The sequence below is a fragment of the Odontesthes bonariensis genome, chromosome 21, assembly GCF_027942865.1.
Source record: "Odontesthes bonariensis isolate fOdoBon6 chromosome 21, fOdoBon6.hap1, whole genome shotgun sequence".
NCBI classification, from domain to species: domain Eukaryota; kingdom Metazoa; phylum Chordata; class Actinopteri; order Atheriniformes; family Atherinopsidae; genus Odontesthes; species Odontesthes bonariensis.
The window spans coordinates 32,365,434-32,386,905 of record NC_134526.1 but is presented as its reverse complement, the minus strand read 5'-3'; the positions used below and the strand labels follow the sequence as shown (position 1 = coordinate 32,386,905).

General features: G+C 50.5%; 1 protein-coding gene across 3 annotated transcripts in view; it reads left to right on the top strand.

Moving 5' to 3' along the window:
* Positions 1–2,813: 2,813 nt before the first annotated feature.
* LOC142371445 (uncharacterized) overlaps positions 2,814–21,472 on the top strand; it is a 39,804-nt gene continuing 21,145 nt past the window's right edge. For all 3 annotated transcript variants that reach the window (XM_075454114.1, XM_075454113.1, XM_075454112.1), the window contains exons 1-3: positions 2,814–3,057; positions 7,325–7,599; positions 7,708–7,954. In XM_075454114.1, coding sequence (XP_075310229.1) covers positions 2,923–3,057; positions 7,325–7,599; positions 7,708–7,954 — 657 coding nt within the window. In that variant the 5' untranslated portion in view covers positions 2,814–2,922. The remainder of the gene's footprint in view (positions 3,058–7,324; positions 7,600–7,707; positions 7,955–21,472) is intronic.

The following is a 21,472-nucleotide window of genomic DNA, read 5'->3' as shown; positions in this document are numbered from 1 at the left end:
GGAACCTTCTTGCTGTGAGGCAACAGTGCTAACCACCACACCACCGTGCAGCACAGCGAGAAAATCCAAAAATGTTAATTGGAATCGCAATGGTCAGGAATTCCATGGTCATGAACATAGCGAGAGACTTAGTTGGCCAACGTAGAAGAGGCAGGGAGACATAAGCCCTATTCGGACGGGGCTAGTTTAATGGGGGGACCTGGGGTAAAGTAATAATAACCGGGAAATCTAGTCCCGTCCGAACGCGCCATGTCAGTAAAGATAGCGGAGTATGTCGGTAAACTTTGCCGAGAATTCTACCTCCTGTGAAACGGTCCGGAGTATCTCCCATAGGTAATACTAATCCCGTGCGAATGCGACCTTCGGTAATAAGTACGGAATATGTCGTCACATCCTTTTAAAGAGAGAAATAATTAGGTGTAAAATAGAAAATGACACTTAAGTTTCGTTGTGCAATCCTTTTTTTAAACTATACTTTACATTCAGGTAAAATAAGTATCCTGAGCAAAACTTTTGGTGAACAGTACTTTACATTAAGGTCAAAAATGAATAAATCTTCTGTTCTTTTATACTGTACAATACGTTTTAGTAATACTTATCATTCAGGTAAACAAACAAAAAAGTCTTCTGCGTTTGTATACAATAATTTTGGAGCAGAATGCTTTATATTCAAGAAAACTCCTCCCATGTTAGATGAATATTACAGGGATTTCTTGTCCCGTCCGAATTGGTCATTTCTTCTCCCTGGCGTCGTCTGGTTCACCAACATTACCATACGTCCCCCCATTGAACTAGTCCCGTCCGAATAGGGCTTTAGTCAGAACGGGAAATAATCCTCAACGAGAAAATCCTTAACAAATCCAACAAGGTGTGGCAAAAAGGCAAAAACCAGAGACAAGGCCGGCTCATACATAATAATAAAATAACCCATTGGATTGCTGGGAACTTCATCAGACAATCGGGCAAGGACTGAGAGGAAATGGTGAGCACAAAAGCACAGAGGCAGTGTGAAAGGCATGAGCCTGATGAGGCTCAGGACAGAACAGGTGAGGGTGATTACAGGCCATGGCAAGCAGACATGGCATGGAACAGATTGAGATCATGACACTTTTTAATATCAAATAAAGATCAAATTGTGGTTAGTGATTATGACATGTTAAGATCATTTTAGGGTGAAATCTGTTATAACAAAGCTAAACATCCAAAGTACATGGTGAAAAATGAATAATTACTAAAAGTGGGATCATTAGCGAGCAGCGTGTGACGGCCTGATGGTGGAGTGCTGATTACAACACTCTTAACCCGAACTAGTTGAGTTTACTAGAAAATCGCGTGGAAACCCGTTGCCTTATCCCGTTTAAGTTTTTACAAAACATGAAATTAAACCTTTTAAGTTGTATTGGCATAGATAACTTAGACATATTCAAGTTTACATTAGTAACCTTTACTCAAAACCATTAGTTCACATAACTTATCTCTTTTCTGAGGTCTAGCCAACCATTTTAGGTCAAATGCACATAAATATATATAAAAGCATTTCTTAACATCATTTGTTGATATAAGTAATGTATTGTCTTCGAATTTTAATTAATGACTTATACTGTTTTGATTTAGAGTTTGTATTTACCATTGTAGTAATGGTAGAGGTGGAGGCAAGAAAAGGCTTAGTCCAGACTTCCTCCTGCAGTAAGCACTTTTATCTTGACAGACAGTTCACAGGAACAATAGTGAATTTCAACCAACCCACATGTATTCGAACAAGTGGGTGTAACTTTCTGTCTCACCACTTTCAGTTATGGTGCAGATTTAGTTAAAATGCAACACGAACAAAAACCTTGTACTACACCGTCACTGCGTACAGAACATAAACATAAAACACATACAAACTCTACCACAGCACTAAATACAGCACATAAACGGGGAACAGAGAGCACCCATAATGCAATGCGGCAACACACCCAAAGCACGCCACAATATATTGTTTAAAAAGAAATTTGTATGGGAAGGAAGAAATTAAAAAATACTTTTAAATTGTTCAAGTTATTTTATTTCAGAAAACATTGAAATTAACAAATAAAAATTAACACAAATAATTCACTGCAGCAATAATGAATTAAGACTGGTGCAGTCCTAAGCTAACCTTTAGCAAACGTTTAGCAACCAGACCGATCTTAATAATTGCTTTACACACTCTTCCGTCTACTTAGTGTCGTTAAAACTACTTTAAAACATCCACAGTTTATTTTTAAATACACAATTCAGTTTTCTCCAAAAATCGAGCTGGTCACGCTCTCACACAGGACAGGTCTTGACTCTCAGTTGAACTTCAAATAGGCTCCGCCCCTCCCTCACAGAACGTAACTTTATATGTAATCTCTGCTTAACATGATCATTGCAGTGTATATTTTCACATTTCTAATCCAAAGAACTAATTTGATTTAGTAATTACATAGATTTTTACAAAACATAATAGAATAAGTAATGAACACTAAAACGTTTAATTGAAAACAAATTCCGGGTTTACAGTGAATACACCATCAGGCCGACAAAGTAAAGATTTTCAATAGAGAAGAGTTATACATGCTCAAGGTTTCTATTTTTGTCTGTTTCATTTATTGTTTGATTCACAATCACAAATATTTGCATTAGGTTGTTGGCTTGCATAAAAGCAGCTGCACCAGCTATTTAAATGGAATTATCTGGGATCCTCGAACATTTAAAGATTATTTTGGTAAATAGCCGTGCTGAGTGTGGTCTCACTCCAGTCCTGCAGATGGCAGTAATGCACTTTAGGCTTCGCTGTGTCCGCCGCCAAAATGTTCATCATCTCACAGAAGGAATATTTTGCTTTTCGGAAGAAGATCCCGACAAAGCGGCCCTGTTTCTTTTCAGTCAAAAAGTCAAATAATCTTAAAACCGACGATGTACGCCAGGACAAATACAAGCAGCACACATGGAGACTTTCAGGACAGAAACGGAGTAAACTACGTGTCATCGTCAGAGTCTTTTGGCCACTGCTCTCAATTGTTCTGGAAAAAGGACCCCAACGACTCCGGAGTAAGAAAACCAGTTGTTGCCACCACCAATAGCTAGCGAGCTCATCCAACATATAAGTGCAGCGAGCGGCTAGTGGAGTAACATACTACTCACCAAGCACACGTTATTACACATGAACGTTAATTGTGATGTTTGTCATGCAGTTTTGTAGAACTGAGTGGTCTCTAGCTGTAAGATATGTTGGAGCAGCGCTGTAAGCATCCGGCTAATCTACCAATCATCATGCTAAGCGGCTCCTGGCCTAGTTGGACTATTAGCTACCATGGTAGCGGAGGGTATTTTGGCTTGTATTTTATCGGTATTTTGTTTCTGCTACATCGCCACTGATTCCTTTCGGAACTTGGACGTGTTTGTCAACGCAACGAATCATTATTTTATGGTGAAGGTACATAAAACGAGTAACTTGTTGTAATGCTATGTTAACGCATCTGAAGATCTCCAAACATTAGCTTAAGCTCACTTCGGACAACACTGGCTAGTTATGCAGCTATCGGTAGCTAATAACAGAAGCCTGAAATGTGAGAAAGCTTTGAAAAGTGTGTTTCCTGGAGATACAGTCGTGTGTTAAACGTTGTTCTGAGAGGTCAGCGCTGCACGGAAAGGGTATTTAAGCGGTGAAGGCGGGCAGTTGTTGCATGAGGCCTGTGATATGGTTAGCTAACGTCGCAAAGTAAACACGACTGGGCTGCCCAACAGGAAACGTTGGCGGAAGACGCCCCGCGGGGTACTTTGAAAGACCTCTTTGTGATGCCAGACTGTGCGGTTCATCCATGGTCACGTTCTGCCGACAATTTATCTGCACCACATGGACTGAGACCAACTTATTCTTCTGTGCTCAAACATTTGTCCCAATAATTTAAGGTGGACAAGCTTGCTTCTACATAACCTAACTTCTTATGTCTCACACAAGTGTGTTTTAAGTCATCTTTTAATTCTACTGTGGCTGCGGAGATGCTATCTTATTCTTGGGAGTTGTTGAATTTCCAGCAGTGCACCCTTTACCCGTGTGGGTGCCTGAAATTTGTCCTGGTTTTCGGAGGGTGTTTTCTGTAGTCTCCTGGGCAAGTCGAATTCACACAAAGCATATTGTGCATCACTGATTGTCCTTGCATATTTCTGTGAACCAAGTGGACAATAAAGTAACACTTGGTTATGTTTCTCTCATCGCCTCCACACCTCAAGAATACTTAGTTGATTTGTTCAAACACAATTCATGCATGGTGTTAGTTAGGGGAATGGTTTGGATTCCACTGCCCTGCACAGTTCTTTTTCTTTGCAAAACAGCTGTCAGCTGTTCTCTTCTGCAACAACTTTTTATCATCCACACGATCAGATAAACCATCATAACAGATGTAAATGAAAAAATAATAATTACCAGCAGAAATCTTTCAAGGACTACAGCATCTGAACCAGTGTAGAAAACTGTTTTAAGAAATCTGTGTTTCCACTGAGACAGCGCAGTGGAAAATCTGAAGAAGACGCAAAGAAGGACACGTGTCCAGAAGTACTGCAGCAGGCTTCTACTATTGTGGTGCCATTCTAGAATTTATCATTATCTATATCGCGACATGAATATCGTTTTCATATTCTTAAAAAACACATTTCCAGGTTGTTGAAGAGAAAGTACCATACATCAGTGGGTTTACTTTTACTGTTTCATTTTGAATTGGTTTAGTAAAAGTCTTGGTTTCACTTGGTGATACTAAACACATGACACTAGGGGAAAAAAGCAAATTATTTTTGTGTTTGTTAGACCAAATGTGGACTTTTTAAATGCGTGGTAACATGCTTGTCACAGTCAAATCATGACACTTTCCAAAATTGGACACCAGATACACCTTGGTATAACACACCCAGATATTGCAACTGGGAATGAAATTGCTGCATGTTTACACTCAGCTCGACTTAAATGGGTCAAGGCTTAAATCTTCTTTGTAAAAATGCTGAAGTGTACGTATATATGTTAATCCAGCTGAATTCCCAATAAAGCTGCTCTCATTCCCATCTTTTCTGTTTCTTTTCTCAGTAAACTGGAACTGAAAATCAGCCCATTAAGACTATGCATCCACTGGTGCTCACTTAAAGCATTTCCAGACTGTCGCTCTGCTCTAACAAAATCCTGCAGCCTCCTCTGACAGAATCACCACTAAAGTAGCTTAAAGACAGCGTCTGTGCTGTGAACTCAGCTGTACTTCCATGTAGGCTACCTCTTCTTAATATTGGTTAGCTTAGTTTGCAGAGTGTTTCCATGTTTGTACTGCAGCAGTGAATATCAATGTGATAGTTATTTGCTGTAGTTTGATTTTCTTTTTCTGGTGTTATATTATTGAAACTTACTGGAATTTTAGCTAAAGTATTTAAAAAGCTGAAATGAATCATTCTAGAATGATTTGGAGGATTGAGTTTTCACATCTCCTAAGTGCTGTGCACTTTGGCCACACATCCCAGAAGAAGCCTATCAGTGCTTCTGTCAGATGGACCATCGGCATTTCTCTTTTCAGGAGGATTATTCTCTTTTCTCGAGCTGCTCTTTTTATGACTTTGGGAAAGCAGAGATCAGAACACTTCTGAAAGGTCGACTCACCGCAGAGCTGAGGCCCATTCTAAGCAGAAATGGATGAAGATGCAGATGCTCTTGGAGAGCAGGGCACAGAGAAATGATGGGCCCAAACACCTAGACTTACTCACTGGAGGAAGCGTGGCACATGAGGGTCTGGGAAAGAACTGCCAACATCTGTGCATCTAGAGAGGCAGGCACTTTATTGGAACTTTCCTCATTCTGCTGCACACATGCAGAAACTGCATGTTATTTGCTACCAATAAATAAGTTCTGCCACTGAAGACAGATCTGTCTTGTGTATTAGGAGTTGAAAAGAACAGTTGGACCTTTCCCATTGTATCACACAGCACAATTAGTGTACCGTGACCTATTTTCTTGCTACTTTGCATGTCTTGTAATGCAACAGTTAGCTTGCGCAGACTGCATTGTTGATACTGAAAAAACCAAACATGCAGTTGTAGTTTAATTGTTTTTAAAGCCTTGCTTTATAAGCTGCAAAAAGACCCAATATTTTGTATTAGCTCTGTCAGCTAACAGTTTTTAAAAGATTAAAGCCTAACTCCTTGCTATTGATTCTACAAGTAAAAGTAGAATCAAGTCATATATAATGTAATCTTCTAATGGGGATAGGAGTGTCACTGTATGCAGCACGGAGCCTGGGAGCCCTGCACTGTCTGCGTTTGAGTCATGAAAAACTATAAAAAAGCTATAAATGATAAATGGACTGTCCTTATGTAGGGCTTTTTCAGTCCAGTTGACCACTCAAAGAGCTTTTACACAAGAAGCCACATTCACACAGCGCATCCTCGTCTGTAACAGGCAGCACAGTTCTTCTTTCTGTCACGCACATTCACACACCATGAACAAATTGGAGGCAATGGGTTTAGGTGTCTTGCTCAAGGACACCTGGACATGTGGTGTTTGAAAGCCTGGAATCAAACCTCCGACCTTCTAATTGGCAGATAACAGCATTCCTCCTGAGCTGCAGCTACTTCACATGGATGCTATGACAGACATTTTTTGAAACTGGTATGAATGCTGAGATCAGACACTTGAGGAAGAAGTGCTCCTTTGTTTTTCCTTCAGTATTTGACATCATGGTCGTTGGAGGCCCACTTGGCAGCCATAATTTCCAATCCTCTTTTCTTTCTCCTGAATCTAAGTGAAGCTGCAGTCATTCTTTGTACTGAAGCCACTTTAGCAGTCTTTGCATGGAAAGCTCCTGCTGAATGTGCTATTTTTCCTTACCATCATGGTGATCAGCGCAGCATTTTAATTTAGCATGATTGGATGTGAAGTGCTTAAATGAAGCATGTAGTGCGTTTGTGGGCGGCTGCAGCTCGGGAGGAAGAGCAGTCGCAGAGCAGGTGGTTCGACTCCGGCTTCCCCGGGCCACATGTCGAAGCGTCCTTGGGCAAGGCACTGAACCCCGCGTTGCCTACGATGCATCCATCAGTGTATGGATGTGTGTGTGAACGGTTAGAAAGCATGTGGTTATGTACAGACTGAAGACGTGCTGTGGTGTGTGTGTGTGTGTGTGTGTGTGATTGTGGCATGTAGTGTGTCAGCTGGACTAGAAAAGCGCTACAAGCACAGTCCATTTACCGTTTGTGTGGAAGCATTTGTAAGACGGTCTCTAAAACTTTTGAGGTATGTGTGTTTGCAACGTTAATGTATTCCTTTCCTCTTTTCTTTCTTCTCTCACAGCCAAGTTCAACCATCAGCTGGTGTGATCAGCTCCCTTCGTCCTCCGCTGCCCTGTCTAGTTCCAGTTTGTCCTCAGCGTCACTTTCTAGCTCCAGTCTCTCCATGGAGTCCCAAGCACCAGCTCCGGCTCCGCCGCCACAGCCGCCGGCAACAACGACATCGGATGACATGGAGTCGGACGAGAGGCCATATGTCTGCGACCTGTGCAGCTGTGCCTACAAGCATGCGAGCTCACTGCTTAACCACAAGCTCACCCACAAGACTGGAGACTTCAGGTAAGGATTGGTTTCAGGTATTTTTTTGTTTGATATGTTGCATGTGTGGAACATTGTAGCCAAATGTCTCTGCTCTAACCTCCACATCATCTTCACCTCCTTCTTCAGGTGTGACTTCTGCAGCAAGCCCTACACCAACTACATGTCCCTGCGCAACCATATGCGAATCCATGGTCAGAAGCGCTACATGTGTGACCTGTGCGGGAAGGCCTTCCGCCTGGCACGGTACCTCCGAAACCATCAGAGGATCCACGATGATGGGCCCAACCGCTTCGACTGTCCCTCCTGCTGTAAGAGCTACAGGACTATGCTGGAGCTGGCGCAGCACCGCTGCAGTGCTGCTGCGTCCAATCAGGTACGTTCATGTGAGACCATGCTGGGGATTGGCTGGGCTTCATTGTGATTGTTGTTGTTTTTCTGGAGTGTTTGCATATTTTAGATTTGAAAGAAATGCTTCATAATCTACAAAACACTTGGTTGTTCTAGTATTCAAACAAAGGAAATGGTTTGTTTTGAAAGGGGCTATTTTCATTGGCTGATGCGTTCTCCAAATATCACTAAACATATGCCTCATAAGGCATCTTAAGCAAATGAATTATCGTCCCACTGAGTGGAACAGTCCAGTTACACATTCATTCATTTCTCTCTCTACTGTTACAGAGCTATTCATTTCAACTTCAGCCTGTGGAGTTGTAGATTATAGGTTAAACTAATACGGTCCCATTATGTGGTACAGATTTGAAGTGTCAATCCTAAAATGTCCACGTATTTCTTTTCTATATTCATATTTAGTTTTGAACGTGAACACATGGTCCAGTTGGCTGAAGTGACCCAGTTTTAGAAACTGAATTTCCACTTCTTTAGCTACCATCATTTCATCACTGCCTTCCCTCAACTATTCAACTGAAATAACGTTCGACTGCTCTGATCCTGCAGTACTCTGCTCATCCAGTCAAACTCCAACACAAAATAAAACCACCAAAAAGCAGCAGAATCTAACAAGTTCGACATCTTTATCCAAATAAGTCTGTTAGCAATACTGATGATGACCCACTGTCGCAGACTCCGAGTGTGTCCACAGAGCGGTAACGTTGTGAACTGTCCCTCTTCCACTTTGTCTTTGCTGCAGCTGTACGATGCTCAGTGGGATGCTCAGCTGTGGAGGACAGGTGGTCTTGTATCAGTACTTTAGTTTCTGCAGGAACTGTCAAACAGTGATGCAGAACAGCAGGGCTTAAAGCTGATAGAATCAACACTTCTCTCAATCTGCCCTACTTATCATAACTTACCACATCTTTCAAATCAGTGTCTCAGTCCCAATTGGTTATCTGCATGTATGATTGATAAATTGAAAAGCTTCAGAATGCCAGACCATGCAAGCTGGAAGTACTGTTTTTTTGGGGGTTTTTTTTAGGTATTTTTTGGGGCTTTTTATGCCTTTAATGATAGGACAGTGTGAGAGAGACAGGAAGCAGAGAGATGGGGAAGACATGCAGCAAAGGGCCGCTCGGTGCAGGAGTCGAACCGGGGCCAGCTGCATCGAGGACTAAGCCTCTCTACATGGGGCGGCTGCTAAACCCACTACGCCACAGACCGCCCTGGAAGTACTGTTTTAATGTGAACAATGTGGGATGTCTCTCACAAATACCTTGCAGTCATTTTGAACTGCATCAGTTTCTTGTCAAAGTAAGGTGAAGTTTAAAAAAAACTCTTATTTAATCAAAAAGAAGGATCTTGCTCTTAAAGCAATACTATGTAACATTTCTACCTTAAAATAACAGCTTGAAAAAAATTGTGCGGCTAGAATGAGTTTTAATATTACGATTGGCCAGTCTCCTATGCCCTTCGGGGGTCTGAGTTGGAATAACTACGCTATGTAACTTTGCTGGACCGGCCCGGGAGCTGAGCGGAAGTACTTCGACTTGCTTTCTGGCACACCTACCGCAAAAACCAATAGACCCCTCTCACGCTCCCAGGTACATTTGATTACTCTTACCTTCTCGGTCGACATAGCTTGCACCTTCTGACTCCTCGCTGGTTCGTCAACAACCGTGAAAGTGCAAGCGAAAGGGTGTTGTATTTACGACAGTGTAACCGTACATTACCTCCAAGCCTGTAGGGGGAGCTCCATAGTGGGCTTTTTGAGAAGTTACATTGTATTGCTTTAAGCGAGGGTAATTTAAGGGTTATTTCAGACCTTCATTTTCCACAAAGTTGAGCAACTAACAAGGAATAAACAGTGATTGAAGCAGCAGAGAACTAAACTTAACTAAGATTACTCCATCTTCCTCTTTTCATGATCTAAATAGTATCTTTAACTCAAAGTAGGATTTATCTCCCTTCCTATCTGCTTGTTGGATGGTGATGGAAACCACCTCCCTTCATACCATCCCACTGCTTGTGTTTCCATCAACAATTTTTTTCAGTGCTTGTTTTTCTGTAAACTCTTTAAATTCACTGAACAATAGTAACAAAGCTAATAGATGTGGGGAATGGCTCTTTTTTAACCAGTGTTCCTGTGCTCACACAAACCTCCTGCAGAACGGGCTGAGGCCCTGTAGCATCTGTTTGCCATGTATTTCACTTACTTGAGGCACTTTTGCACTACAGAAGTCTTCTTAGAGGGACTGTAAACATACTTGATGTTGAATGGAGATAAAGCAACAGAAGGAGAAGATAAGATGGAGTTTATTGAAAACAAAATTGGATGTATTGGAACCTAAAATATGGTCAAGTATATATGTGGAGACGCATGTACACAGGAAGGCTAATTTCCCTTTATGATTCTACTTCCTGTGTACATGAGTAACCCATGCTCAGAACTGAAAAGAGGAACTCCAGTGAGGATCAGCATCTGTCAGATGGAGGAATTCACAGCCAAGCTTTCTGTCCAGGGGACGTTCCCTGGCCCCTCCGAGCTGTGCTATAACCTCTGGGGAAAAATGATGGAAGAAGTTTTTAGGTTATTAGGATTCAAAACTATCATCTTAATTAACTGAACATTCTGGACTTATGAATCTACTGTCAAAATTTGAAATCAAGCTGTTGCTATTTATTGTTTAGTTTTTTTTCTGATGAATTCGTGTAAGAAAGGACGACATGATGAACCAAAAGAAGGTGCTCAGTTTCAGCTTCTCTCACTTGATTCCCTGATGAAAACAACTCTCTTCCTCGGTCAGGTTCCATCTTTCTCTGCTCTGCACGGTGGAGCCTCATCATGGAGCATTGTTTTCCACTCTCCAGACATTGACATTGACATTGAACACATTACGGCTTAACTCTATTGCAATAACGGGTCTAAAGTGTGTTATTTTGAAATGTCTCAGTGAAAAACATTTATCCTTTCAACCAGGGCAGGCATATATGAGGGGGCAGTCAGAAATGTGAAGGGGGCATCATGCGTTGGTACACATCAGAATCCAGCACTCTTTTTCTGTGCTTACAGTAACAGTGTTGTCTTCATGGAATCAGGTTGTTAGCTATAGCCGCTTTCGGACAGAGCCGTTATAAGAACACAGTTCTAAGAACGGTCCTCCTCGAATTCCGCTCTGATAACTGCCCTTCCCCAGCGGAACTGTTTCAGTCTGCATTCGCACACAAGTCGGGACCCTGATAGGGACTGATGCGGCGCAGCCGTCTGCGACAGCGACGTGTTACTTTAGCGCCACATTCAACAACAAAACAGAACAAAACAAAACCCGGTAAAAGTAAGGAGAGAAGAAAAACACCACCAAGAAGCTAACATGGAGAGCGGGGAGGCCACCGTGTTCATGGTCTGCATGATGGTGATATTAATCATGGACGATCACATGGGGCGTCTAACATGGAGGCTGGAAGAGCTCACAGAGAGAGTCAGGAGACGAAGGATTGAGCGCAGGCCATACTTCTTGGTTTCATGAAGGAAGGAGAGCAGAGCGCCGCAAACAAAGGAGACCACGTGGAGGTTTAACTTATTAAACACGCCAAGGTTGTGTCCGTGTCGTATGACGAAACATTTCAGCCTGACAAAATGACAAGGGGCGGAGCTACCAACCACCTCCGTCAGATGTGTTCCTATAGAACCCAGAACAGACCCAGCCTCGGAGAAGGAGCTAAAATGGTTATAGAAACTGAGGGAGATGGCCCGAGTTCCTGTATGTGCGAATGCGGGAGAAAACGGCCCCGTGGATTAAAAGGATATTAGAACTGCCAATGGTTCCTACAGTCCGAAAGCGGCTATTGTGTCCCACCCCAACCTGGAGCAGTGGGCTGCACTGTGTCAGACCTCTACCCTCAGACCTGTCCCACCTGGAGCAGTGGGATGCACTGTGTCAGGCCTCTACCTCCTGACCTGTCCCACCTGGAGCAGTGGGCTGCACTGTGTCAGACCTCTACCTTCTGACCTGTCCCACCTGGAGCAGTGGGCTGCACTGTGTCAGACCTCTACCCTCAGACCTGTCCCACCTGGAGCAGTGGGTTGCACTGTGTCAGACCTCTACCCTCAGACCTGTCCCACCTGGAGCAGTGGGCTGCACTGTGTCAGACCTCTACCCTCAGACCTGTCCCACCTGGAGCAGTGGGATGCACTGTGTCAGACCTCTACCCTCAGACCTGTCCCACCTGGAGCAGTGGGCTGCACTGTGTCAGACCTCTACCCTCAGACCTGTCCCACCTGGAGCAGTGGGCTGCACTGTGTCAGACCTCTACCTTCTGACCTGTCCCACCTGGAGCAGTGGGCTGCACTGTGTCAGACCTCTACCTTCTGACCTGTCCCACCTGGAGCAGTGGGCTGCACTGTGTCAGACCTCTACCTCCTGACCTGTCCCACCTGGAGCAGTGGGCTGCACTGTGTCAGACCTCTACCTTCTGACCTGTCCCACCTGGAGCAGTGGGCTGCACTGTGTCAGACCTCTACCCTCAGACCTGTCCCACCTGGAGCAGTGGGATGCACTGTGTCAGGCCTCTACCCTCAGACCTGTCCCACCTGGAGCAGTGGGCTGCACTGTGTCAGACCTCTACCCTCAGACCTGTCCCACATGGAGCAGTGGGCTGCACTGTGTCAGACCTCTACCTCCTGACCTGTCCCACCTGGAGCAGTGGGCTGCACTGTGTCAGACCTCTACCTTCTGACCTGTCCCACATGGAGCAGTGGGCTGCACTGTGTCAGGCCTCTACCTTCTGACCTGTCCCACCTGGAGCAGTGGGCTGCACTGTGTCAGACCTCTACCTCCTGACCTGTCCCACCTGGAGCAGTGGGCTGCACTGTGTCAGACCTCTACCTTCTGACCTGTCCCACCTGGAGCAGTGGGCTGCACTGTGTCAGACCTCTACCTTCTGACCTCTCCCACCTGGAGCAGTGGGCTGCACTGTGTCAGACCTCTACCTTCTGACCTGTCCCACATGGAGCAGTGGGCTGCACTGTGTCAGACCTCTACCCTCAGACCTGTCCCACCTGGAGCAGTGGGTTGCACTGTGTCAGACCTCTACCCTCAGACCTGTCCCACCTGGAGCAGTGGGCTGCACTGTGTCAGGCCTCTACCTTCTGACCTGTCCCACCTGGAGCAGTGGGCTGCACTGTGTCAGACCTCTACCTCCTGACCTGTCCCACCTGGAGCAGTGGGCTGCACTGTGTCAGACCTCTACCTTCTGACCTGTCCCACCTGGAGCAGTGGGCTGCACTGTGTCAGACCTCTACCTCCTGACCTGTCCCACCTGGAGCAGTGGGCTGCACTGTGTCAGACCTCTACCTCCTGACCTGTCCCACCTGGAGCAGTGGGCTGCACTGTGTCAGACCTCTACCTTCTGACCTGTCCCACCTGGAGCAGTGGGCTGCACTGTGTCAGGCCTCTACCCTCAGACCTGTCCCACATGGAGCAGTGGGCTGCACTGTGTCAGGCCTCTACCTTCTGACCTGTCCCACCTGGAGCAGTGGGCTGCACTGTGTCAGACCTCTACCTCCTGACCTGTCCCACCTGGAGCAGTGGGCTGCACTGTGTCAGACCTCTACCTTCTGACCTGTCCCACCTGGAGCAGTGGGCTGCACTGTGTCAGACCTCTACCTCCTGACCTGTCCCACCTGGAGCAGTGGGCTGCACTGTGTCAGACCTCTACCTCCTGACCTGTCCCACCTGGAGCAGTGGGCTGCACTGTGTCAGACCTCTACCCTCAGACCTGTCCCACCTGGAGCAGTGGGCTGCACTGTGTCAGACCTCTACCTTCTGACCTGTCCCACCTGGAGCAGTGGGCTGCACTGTGTCAGACCTCTACCCTCAGACCTGTCCCACCTGGAGCAGTGGGTTGCACTGTGTCAGACCTCTACCCTCAGACCTGTCCCACCTGGAGCAGTGGGTTGCACTGTGTCAGACCTCTACCCTCAGACCTGTCCCACCTGGAGCAGTGGGCTGCACTGTGTCAGACCTCTACCTCCTGACCTGTCCCACCTGGAGCAGTGGGCTGCACTGTGTCAGACCTCTACCATCTGACCTGTCCCACCTGGAGCAGTGGGCTGCACTGTGTCAGACCTCTACCCTCAGACCTGTCCCACCTGGAGCAGTGGGTTGCACTGTGTCAGACCTCTACCCTCAGACCTGTCCCACCTGGAGCAGTGGGCTGCACTGTGTCAGACCTCTACCTTCTGACCTGTCCCACCTGGAGCAGTGGGCTGCACTGTGTCAGACCTCTACCCTCAGACCTGTCCCACCTGGAGCAGTGGGCTGCACTGTGTCAGACCTCTACCCTCAGACCTGTACCACCTGGAGCAGTGGGCTGCACTGTGTCAGGCCTCTACCCTCAGACCTGTCTCACCTGGAGCAGTGGGCTGCACTGTGTCAGACCTCTACCTCCTGACCTGTCCCACCTGGAGCAGTGGGCTGCAGTGTGTCAGGCCTCTACCTTCTGACCCGTCCCACCTGGAGCAGTGGGCTGCACTGTGTCAGGCCTCTACCTTCTGACCTGTCCCACCTGGAGCAGTGGGCTGCACTGTGTCAGGCCTCTACCCTCAGACCTGTCCCACCTGGAGCAGTGGGCTGCACTGTGTCAGACCTCTACCCTCAGACCTGTCCCACCTGGAGCAGTGGGTTGCACTGTGTCAGACCTCTACCCTCAGACCTGTCCCACCTGGAGCAGTGGGTTGCACTGTGTCAGACCTCTACCTTCTGACCTGTCCCACATGGAGCAGTGGGCTGCACTGTGTCAGACCTCTACCCTCAGACCTGTCCCACCTGGAGCAGTGGGCTGCACTGTGTCAGACCTCTACCCTCAGACCTGTCCCACCTGGAGCAGTGGGCTGCACTGTGTCAGGCCTCTACCCTCAGACCTGTCTCACCTGGAGCAGTGGGCTGCACTGTGTCAGACCTCTACCTCCTGACCTGTCCCACCTGGAGCAGTGGGCTGCAGTGTGTCAGGCCTCTACCTTCTGACCCGTCCCACCTGGAGCAGTGGGCTGCACTGTGTCAGGCCTCTACCTTCTGACCTGTCCCACCTGGAGCAGTGGGCTGCACTGTGTCAGACCTCTACCCTCAGACCTGTCCCACCTGGAGCAGTGGGTTGCACTGTGTCAGACCTCTACCCTCAGACCTGTCCCACCTGGAGCAGTGGGCTGCACTGTGTCAGGCCTCTACCTTCAGACCTGTCCCACCTGGAGCAGTGGGCTGCACTGTGTCAGACCTCTACCCTCAGACCTGTCCCACCTGGAGCAGTGGGCTGCACTGTGTCAGGCCTCTACCCTCAGACCTGTCCCACATGGAGCAGTGGGCTGCACTGTGTCAGACCTCTACCTTCTGACCTGTCCCACCTGGAGCAGTGGGCTGCACTGTGTCAGACCTCTACCTCCTGACCTGTCCCACCTGGAGCAGTGGGCTGCACTGTGTCAGGCCTCTACCTTCTGACCCGTCCCACCTGGAGCAGTGGGCTGCACTGTGTCAGACCTCTACCCTCAGACCTGTACCACCTGGAGCAGTGGGATGCACTGTGTCAGGCCTCTACCCTCAGACCTGTCCCACCTGGAGCAGTGGGCTGCACTGTGTCAGACCTCTACCTCCTGACCTGTCCCACCTGGAGCAGTGGGCTGCACTGTGTCAGGCCTCTACCTTCTGACCCGTCCCACCTGGAGCAGTGGGCTGCACTGTGTCAGACCTCTACCCTCAGACCTGTCCCACCTGGAGCAGTGGGCTGCACTGTGTCAGACCTCTACCTTCTGACCTGTCCCACCTGGAGCAGTGGGCTGCACTGTGTCAGACCTCTACCTCCTGACCTGTCCCACCTGGAGCAGTGGGCTGCACTGTGTCAGACCTCTACCTTCTGACCTGTCCCACCTGGAGCAGTGGGCTGCACTGTGTCAGACCTCTACCTTCTGACCTGTCCCACCTGGAGCAGTGGGCTGCACTGTGTCAGACCTCCACCTCCTGACCTGTCCCACCTGGAGCAGTGGGCTGCACTGTGTCAGGCCTCTACCTTCTGACCTGTCCCACCTGGAGCAGTGGGCTGCACTGTGTCAGACCTCTACCTTCTGACCTGTCCCACCTGGAGCAGTGAGCTGCACTGTGTCAGACCTCTACCTTCTGACCTGTCCCACCTGGAGCAGTGGGCTGCACTGTGTCAGACCTCTACCTCCTGACCTGTCCCACCTGGAGCAGTGGGCTGCACTGTGTCAGACCTCTACCTTCTGACCTGTCCCACCTGGAGCAGTGGGCTGCACTGTGTCAGACCTCTACCTTCTGACCTGTCCCACCTGGAGCAGTGGGCTGCACTGTCAGACCTCTACCTCCTGACCTGTCCCACCTGGAGCAGTGGGCTGCACTGTGTCAGACCTCTACCCTCAGACCCGTCCCACCTGGAGCAGTGGGCTGCACTGTGTCAGACCTCTACCCTCAGACCTGTCCCACCTGGAGCAGTGGGTTGCACTGTGTCAGACCTCTACCCTCAGACCTGTACCACCTGGAGCAGTGGGATGCACTGTGTCAGGCCTCTACCCTCAGACCTGTCCCACCTGGAGCAGTGGGCTGCACTGTGTCAGACCTCTACCTCCTGACCTGTCCCACCTGGAGCAGTGGGCTGCACTGTGTCAGGCCTCTACCTTCTGACCCGTCCCACCTGGAGCAGTGGGCTGCACTGTGTCAGGCCTCTACCCTCAGACCTGTCCCACCTGGAGCAGTGGGCTGCACTGTGTCAGACCTCTACCTTCTGACCTGTCCCACCTGGAGCAGTGGGCTGCACTGTGTCAGACCTCTACCTCCTGACCTGTCCCACCTGGAGCAGTGGGCTGCACTGTGTCAGACCTCTACCTTCTGACCTGTCCCACCTGGAGCAGTGGGCTGCACTGTGTCAGACCTCTACCTTCTGACCTGTCCCACCTGGAGCAGTGGGCTGCACTGTGTCAGACCTCCACCTCCTGACCTGTCCCACCTGGAGCAGTGGGCTGCACTGTGTCAGGCCTCTACCTTCTGACCTGTCCCACCTGGAGCAGTGGGCTGCACTGTGTCAGACCTCTACCTTCTGACCTGTCCCACCTGGAGCAGTGAGCTGCACTGTGTCAGACCTCTACCTTCAGACCTGTCCCACCTGGAGCAGTGGGCTGCACTGTGTCAGACCTCTACCTCCTGACCTGTCCCACCTGGAGCAGTGGGCTGCACTGTGTCAGACCTCTACCTTCTGACCTGTCCCACCTGGAGCAGTGGGCTGCACTGTGTCAGACCTCTACCTTCTGACCTGTCCCACCTGGAGCAGTGGGCTGCACTGTCAGACCTCTACCTCCTGACCTGTCCCACCTGGAGCAGTGGGCTGCACTGTGTCAGACCTCTACCCTCAGACCCGTCCCACCTGGAGCAGTGGGCTGCACTGTGTCAGACCTCTACCCTCAGACCTGTCCCACCTGGAGCAGTGGGTTGCACTGTGTCAGACCTCTACCCTCAGACCTGTCCCACCTGGAGCAATGGGCTGCACTGTGTCAGACCTCTACCTTCTGACCTGTCCCACCTGGAGCAGTGGGCTGCACTGTGTCAGACCTCTACCCTCAGACCTGTCCCACCTGGAGCAGTGGGATGCACTGTGTCAGACCTCTACCTCCTGACCTGTCCCACCTGGAGCAGTGGGCTGCACTGTCAGACCTCTACCTTCTGACCTGTCCCACCTGGAGCAGTGGGCTGCACTGTGTCAGACCTCTACCCTCAGACCTGTCCCACCTGGAGCAGTGGGCTGCACTGTGTCAGACCTCTACCTTCTGACCTGTCCCACCTGGAGCAGTGGGCTGCACTCTGTCAGGCCTCTACCTTCTGACCTGTCCCACCTGGAGCAGTGGGCTGCACTGTGTCAGACCTCTACCTCCTGACCTGTCCCACCTGGAGCAGTGGGCTGCACTGTGTCAGACCTCTACCTTCTGACCTGTCCCACCTGGAGCAGTGGGCTGCACTGTGTCAGACCTCTACCTTCTGACCTGTCCCACCTGGAGATGTGGGCTGCACTGTGTCAGACCTCTACCTTCTGACATGTCCCACCTGGAGCAGTGGGCTGCACTGTGTCAGACCTCTACCTCCCGACCTGTCCCACCTGGAGCAGTGGGCTGCACTGTGTCAGACCTCTACCTTCTGACCTGTCCCACCTGGAGCAGTGGGCTGCACTGTGTCAGGCCTCTACCCTCAGACCCGTCCCACCTGGAGCAGTGGGCTGCACTGTGTCAGACCTCTACCTTCTGACCTGTCCCACCTGGAGCAGTGGGCTGCACTGTGTCAGACTTCTACCTTCTGACCTGTCCCACCTGGAGCAGTGGGCTGCACTGTGTCAGACCTCTACCTTCTGACCTGTACCACCTGGAGCAGTGGGCTGCACTGTGTCAGACCTCTACCCTCAGACCTGTCCCACCTGGAGCAGTGGGATGCACAGTGTCAGACCTCTACCTCCTGACCTGTCCCACCTGGAGCAGTGGGCTGCACTGTGTCAGGCCTCTACCCTCAGACCTGTCCCACCTGGAGCAGTGGGCTGCACTGTGTCAGACCTCTACCTTCTGACCTGTCCCACCTGGAGCAGTGGGCTGCACTGTGTCAGACCTCTACCCTCAGACCTGTCCCACCTGGAGCAGTGGGCTGCACTGTGTCAGACCTCTACCCTCAGACCTGTCCCACCTGGAGCAGTGGGTTGCACTGTGTCAGACCTCTACCCTCAGACCTGTCCCACCTGGAGCAGTGGGCTGCACTGTGTCAGACCTCTACCTTCTGACCTGTCCCACCTGGAGCAGTGGGCTGCACTGTGTCAGACCTCTACCTCCTGACCTGTCCCACCTGGAGCAGTGGGCTGCACTGTGTCAGACCTCTACCTTCTGACCTGTCCCACCTGGAGCAGTGGGCTGCACTGTGTCAGACCTCTACCCTCAGACCTGTCCCACCTGGAGCAGTGGGCTGCACTGTGTCAGACCTCTACCTCCTGACCTGTCCCACCTGGAGCAGTGGGCTGCACTGTGTCAGACCTCTACCTTCTGACTTGTCCCACCTGGAGCAGTGGGCTGCACTGTGTCAGACCTCTACCTCCTGACCTGTCCCACCTGGAGCAGTGGGCTGCACTGTGTCAGACCTCTACCTTCTGACCTGTCCCACCTGGAGCAGTGGGCTGCACTGTGTCAGACCTCTACCCTCAGACCTGTCCCACCTGGAGCAGTGGGCTGCACTGTGTCAGGCCTCTACCTTCTGACCTGTCCCACCTGGAGCAGTGGGCTGCACTGTGTCAGACCTCTACCTCCTGACCTGTCCCACCTGGAGCAGTGGGCTGCACTGTGTCAGACCTCTACCTTCTGACCTGTCCCACCTGGAGCAGTGGGCTGCACTGTGTCAGACCTCTACCTTCTGACCTGTCCCACCTGGAGATGTGGGCTGCACTGTGTCAGACCTCTACCTTCTGACCTGTCCCACATGGAGCAGTGGGCTGCACTGTGTCAGACCTCTACCTTCAGACCTGTACCACCTGGAGCAGTGGGCTGCACTGTGTCAGACCTCTACCCTCAGACCTCTCCCACATGGAGCAGTGGGCTGCACTGTGTCAGACCTCTACCTTCAGACCTGTCCCACCTGGAGCAGTGGGCTGCACTGTGTCAGACCTCTACCCTCAGACCTGTCCCACCTGGAGCAGTGGGATGCACAGTGTCAGACCTCTACCTCCTGACCTGTCCCACCTGGAGCAGTGGGCTGCACTGTGTCAGGCCTCTACCCTCAGACCTGTCCCACCTGGAGCAGTGGGCTGCACTGTGTCAGACCTCTACCTTCTGACCTGTCCCACCTGGAGCAGTGGGCTGCACTGTGTCAGACCTCTACCCTCAGACCTGTCCCACCTGGAGCAGTGGGTTGCACTGTGTCAGACCTCTACCCTCAGACCTGTCCCACCTGGAGCAGTGGGCTGCACTGTGTCAGGCCTCTACCTTCTGACCCGTCCCACCTGGAGCAGTGGGCTGCACTGTGTCAGACCTCTACCCTCAGACCTGTCCCACCTGGAGCAGTGGGATGCACTGTGTCAGGCCTCTACCTCCTGACCTGTCCCACCTGGAGCAGTGGGCTGCACTGTGTCAGACCTCTACCTTCTGACCTGTCCCACCTGGAGCAGTGGGCTGCACTGTGTCAGACTTCTACCTTCTGACCTGTCCCACCTGGAGCAGTGGGCTGCACTGTGTCAGACCTCTACCTTCTGACCTGTCCCACCTGGAGCAGTGGGCTGCACTGTGTCAGACCTCTACCCTCAGACCTGTCCCACCTGGAGCAGTGGGCTGCACTGTGTCAGACCTCTACCCTCAGACCTGTCCCACCTGGAGCAGTGGGTTGCACTGTGTCAGACCTCTACCCTCAGACCTGTCCCACCTGGAGCAGTGGGCTGCACTGTGTCAGACCTCTACCTTCTGACCTGTCCCACCTGGAGCAGTGGGCTGCACTGTGTCAGACCTCTACCTCCTGACCTGTCCCACCTGGAGCAGTGGGCTGCACTCTGTCAGACCTCTACCTTCTGACCTGTCCCACCTGGAGCAGTGGGCTGCACTGTGTCAGACCTCTACCCTCAGACCTGTCCCACCTGGAGCAGTGGGCTGCACTGTGTCAGACCTCTACCTCCTGACCTGTCCCACCTGGAGCAGTGGGCTGCACTGTGTCAGACCTCTACCTTCTGACTTGTCCCACCTGGAGCAGTGGGCTGCACTGTGTCAGACCTCTACCTCCTGACCTGTCCCACCTGGAGCAGTGGGCTGCACTGTGTCAGACCTCTACCTTCTGACCTGTCCCACCTGGAGCAGTGGGCTGCACTGTGTCAGACCTCTACCCTCAGACCTGTCCCACCTGGAGCAGTGGGCTGCACTGTGTCAGGCCTCTACCTTCTGACCTGTCCCACCTGGAGCAGTGGGCTGCACTGTGTCAGACCTCTACCTCCTGACCTGTCCCACCTGGAGCAGTGGGCTGCACTGTGTCAGACCTCTACCTTCAGACCTGTCCCACCTGGAGCAGTGGGCTGCACTGTGTCAGACCTCTACCTTCTGACCTGTCCCACCTGGAGATGTGGGCTGCACTGTGTCAGACCTCTACCTTCTGACCTGTCCCACATGGAGCAGTGGGCTGCACTGTGTCAGACCTCTACCTTCAGACCTGTACCACCTGGAGCAGTGGGCTGCACTGTGTCAGACCTCTACCCTCAGACCTGTCCCACATGGAGCAGTGGGCTGCACTGTGTCAGACCTCTACCTTCAGACCTGTCCCACCTGGAGCAGTGGGCTGCACTGTGTCAGACCTCTACCCTCAGACCTGTCCCACCTGGAGCAGTGGGATGCACAGTGTCAGACCTCTACCTCCTGACCTGTCCCACCTGGAGCAGTGGGCTGCACTGTGTCAGGCCTCTACCCTCAGACCTGTCCCACCTGGAGCAGTGGGCTGCACTGTGT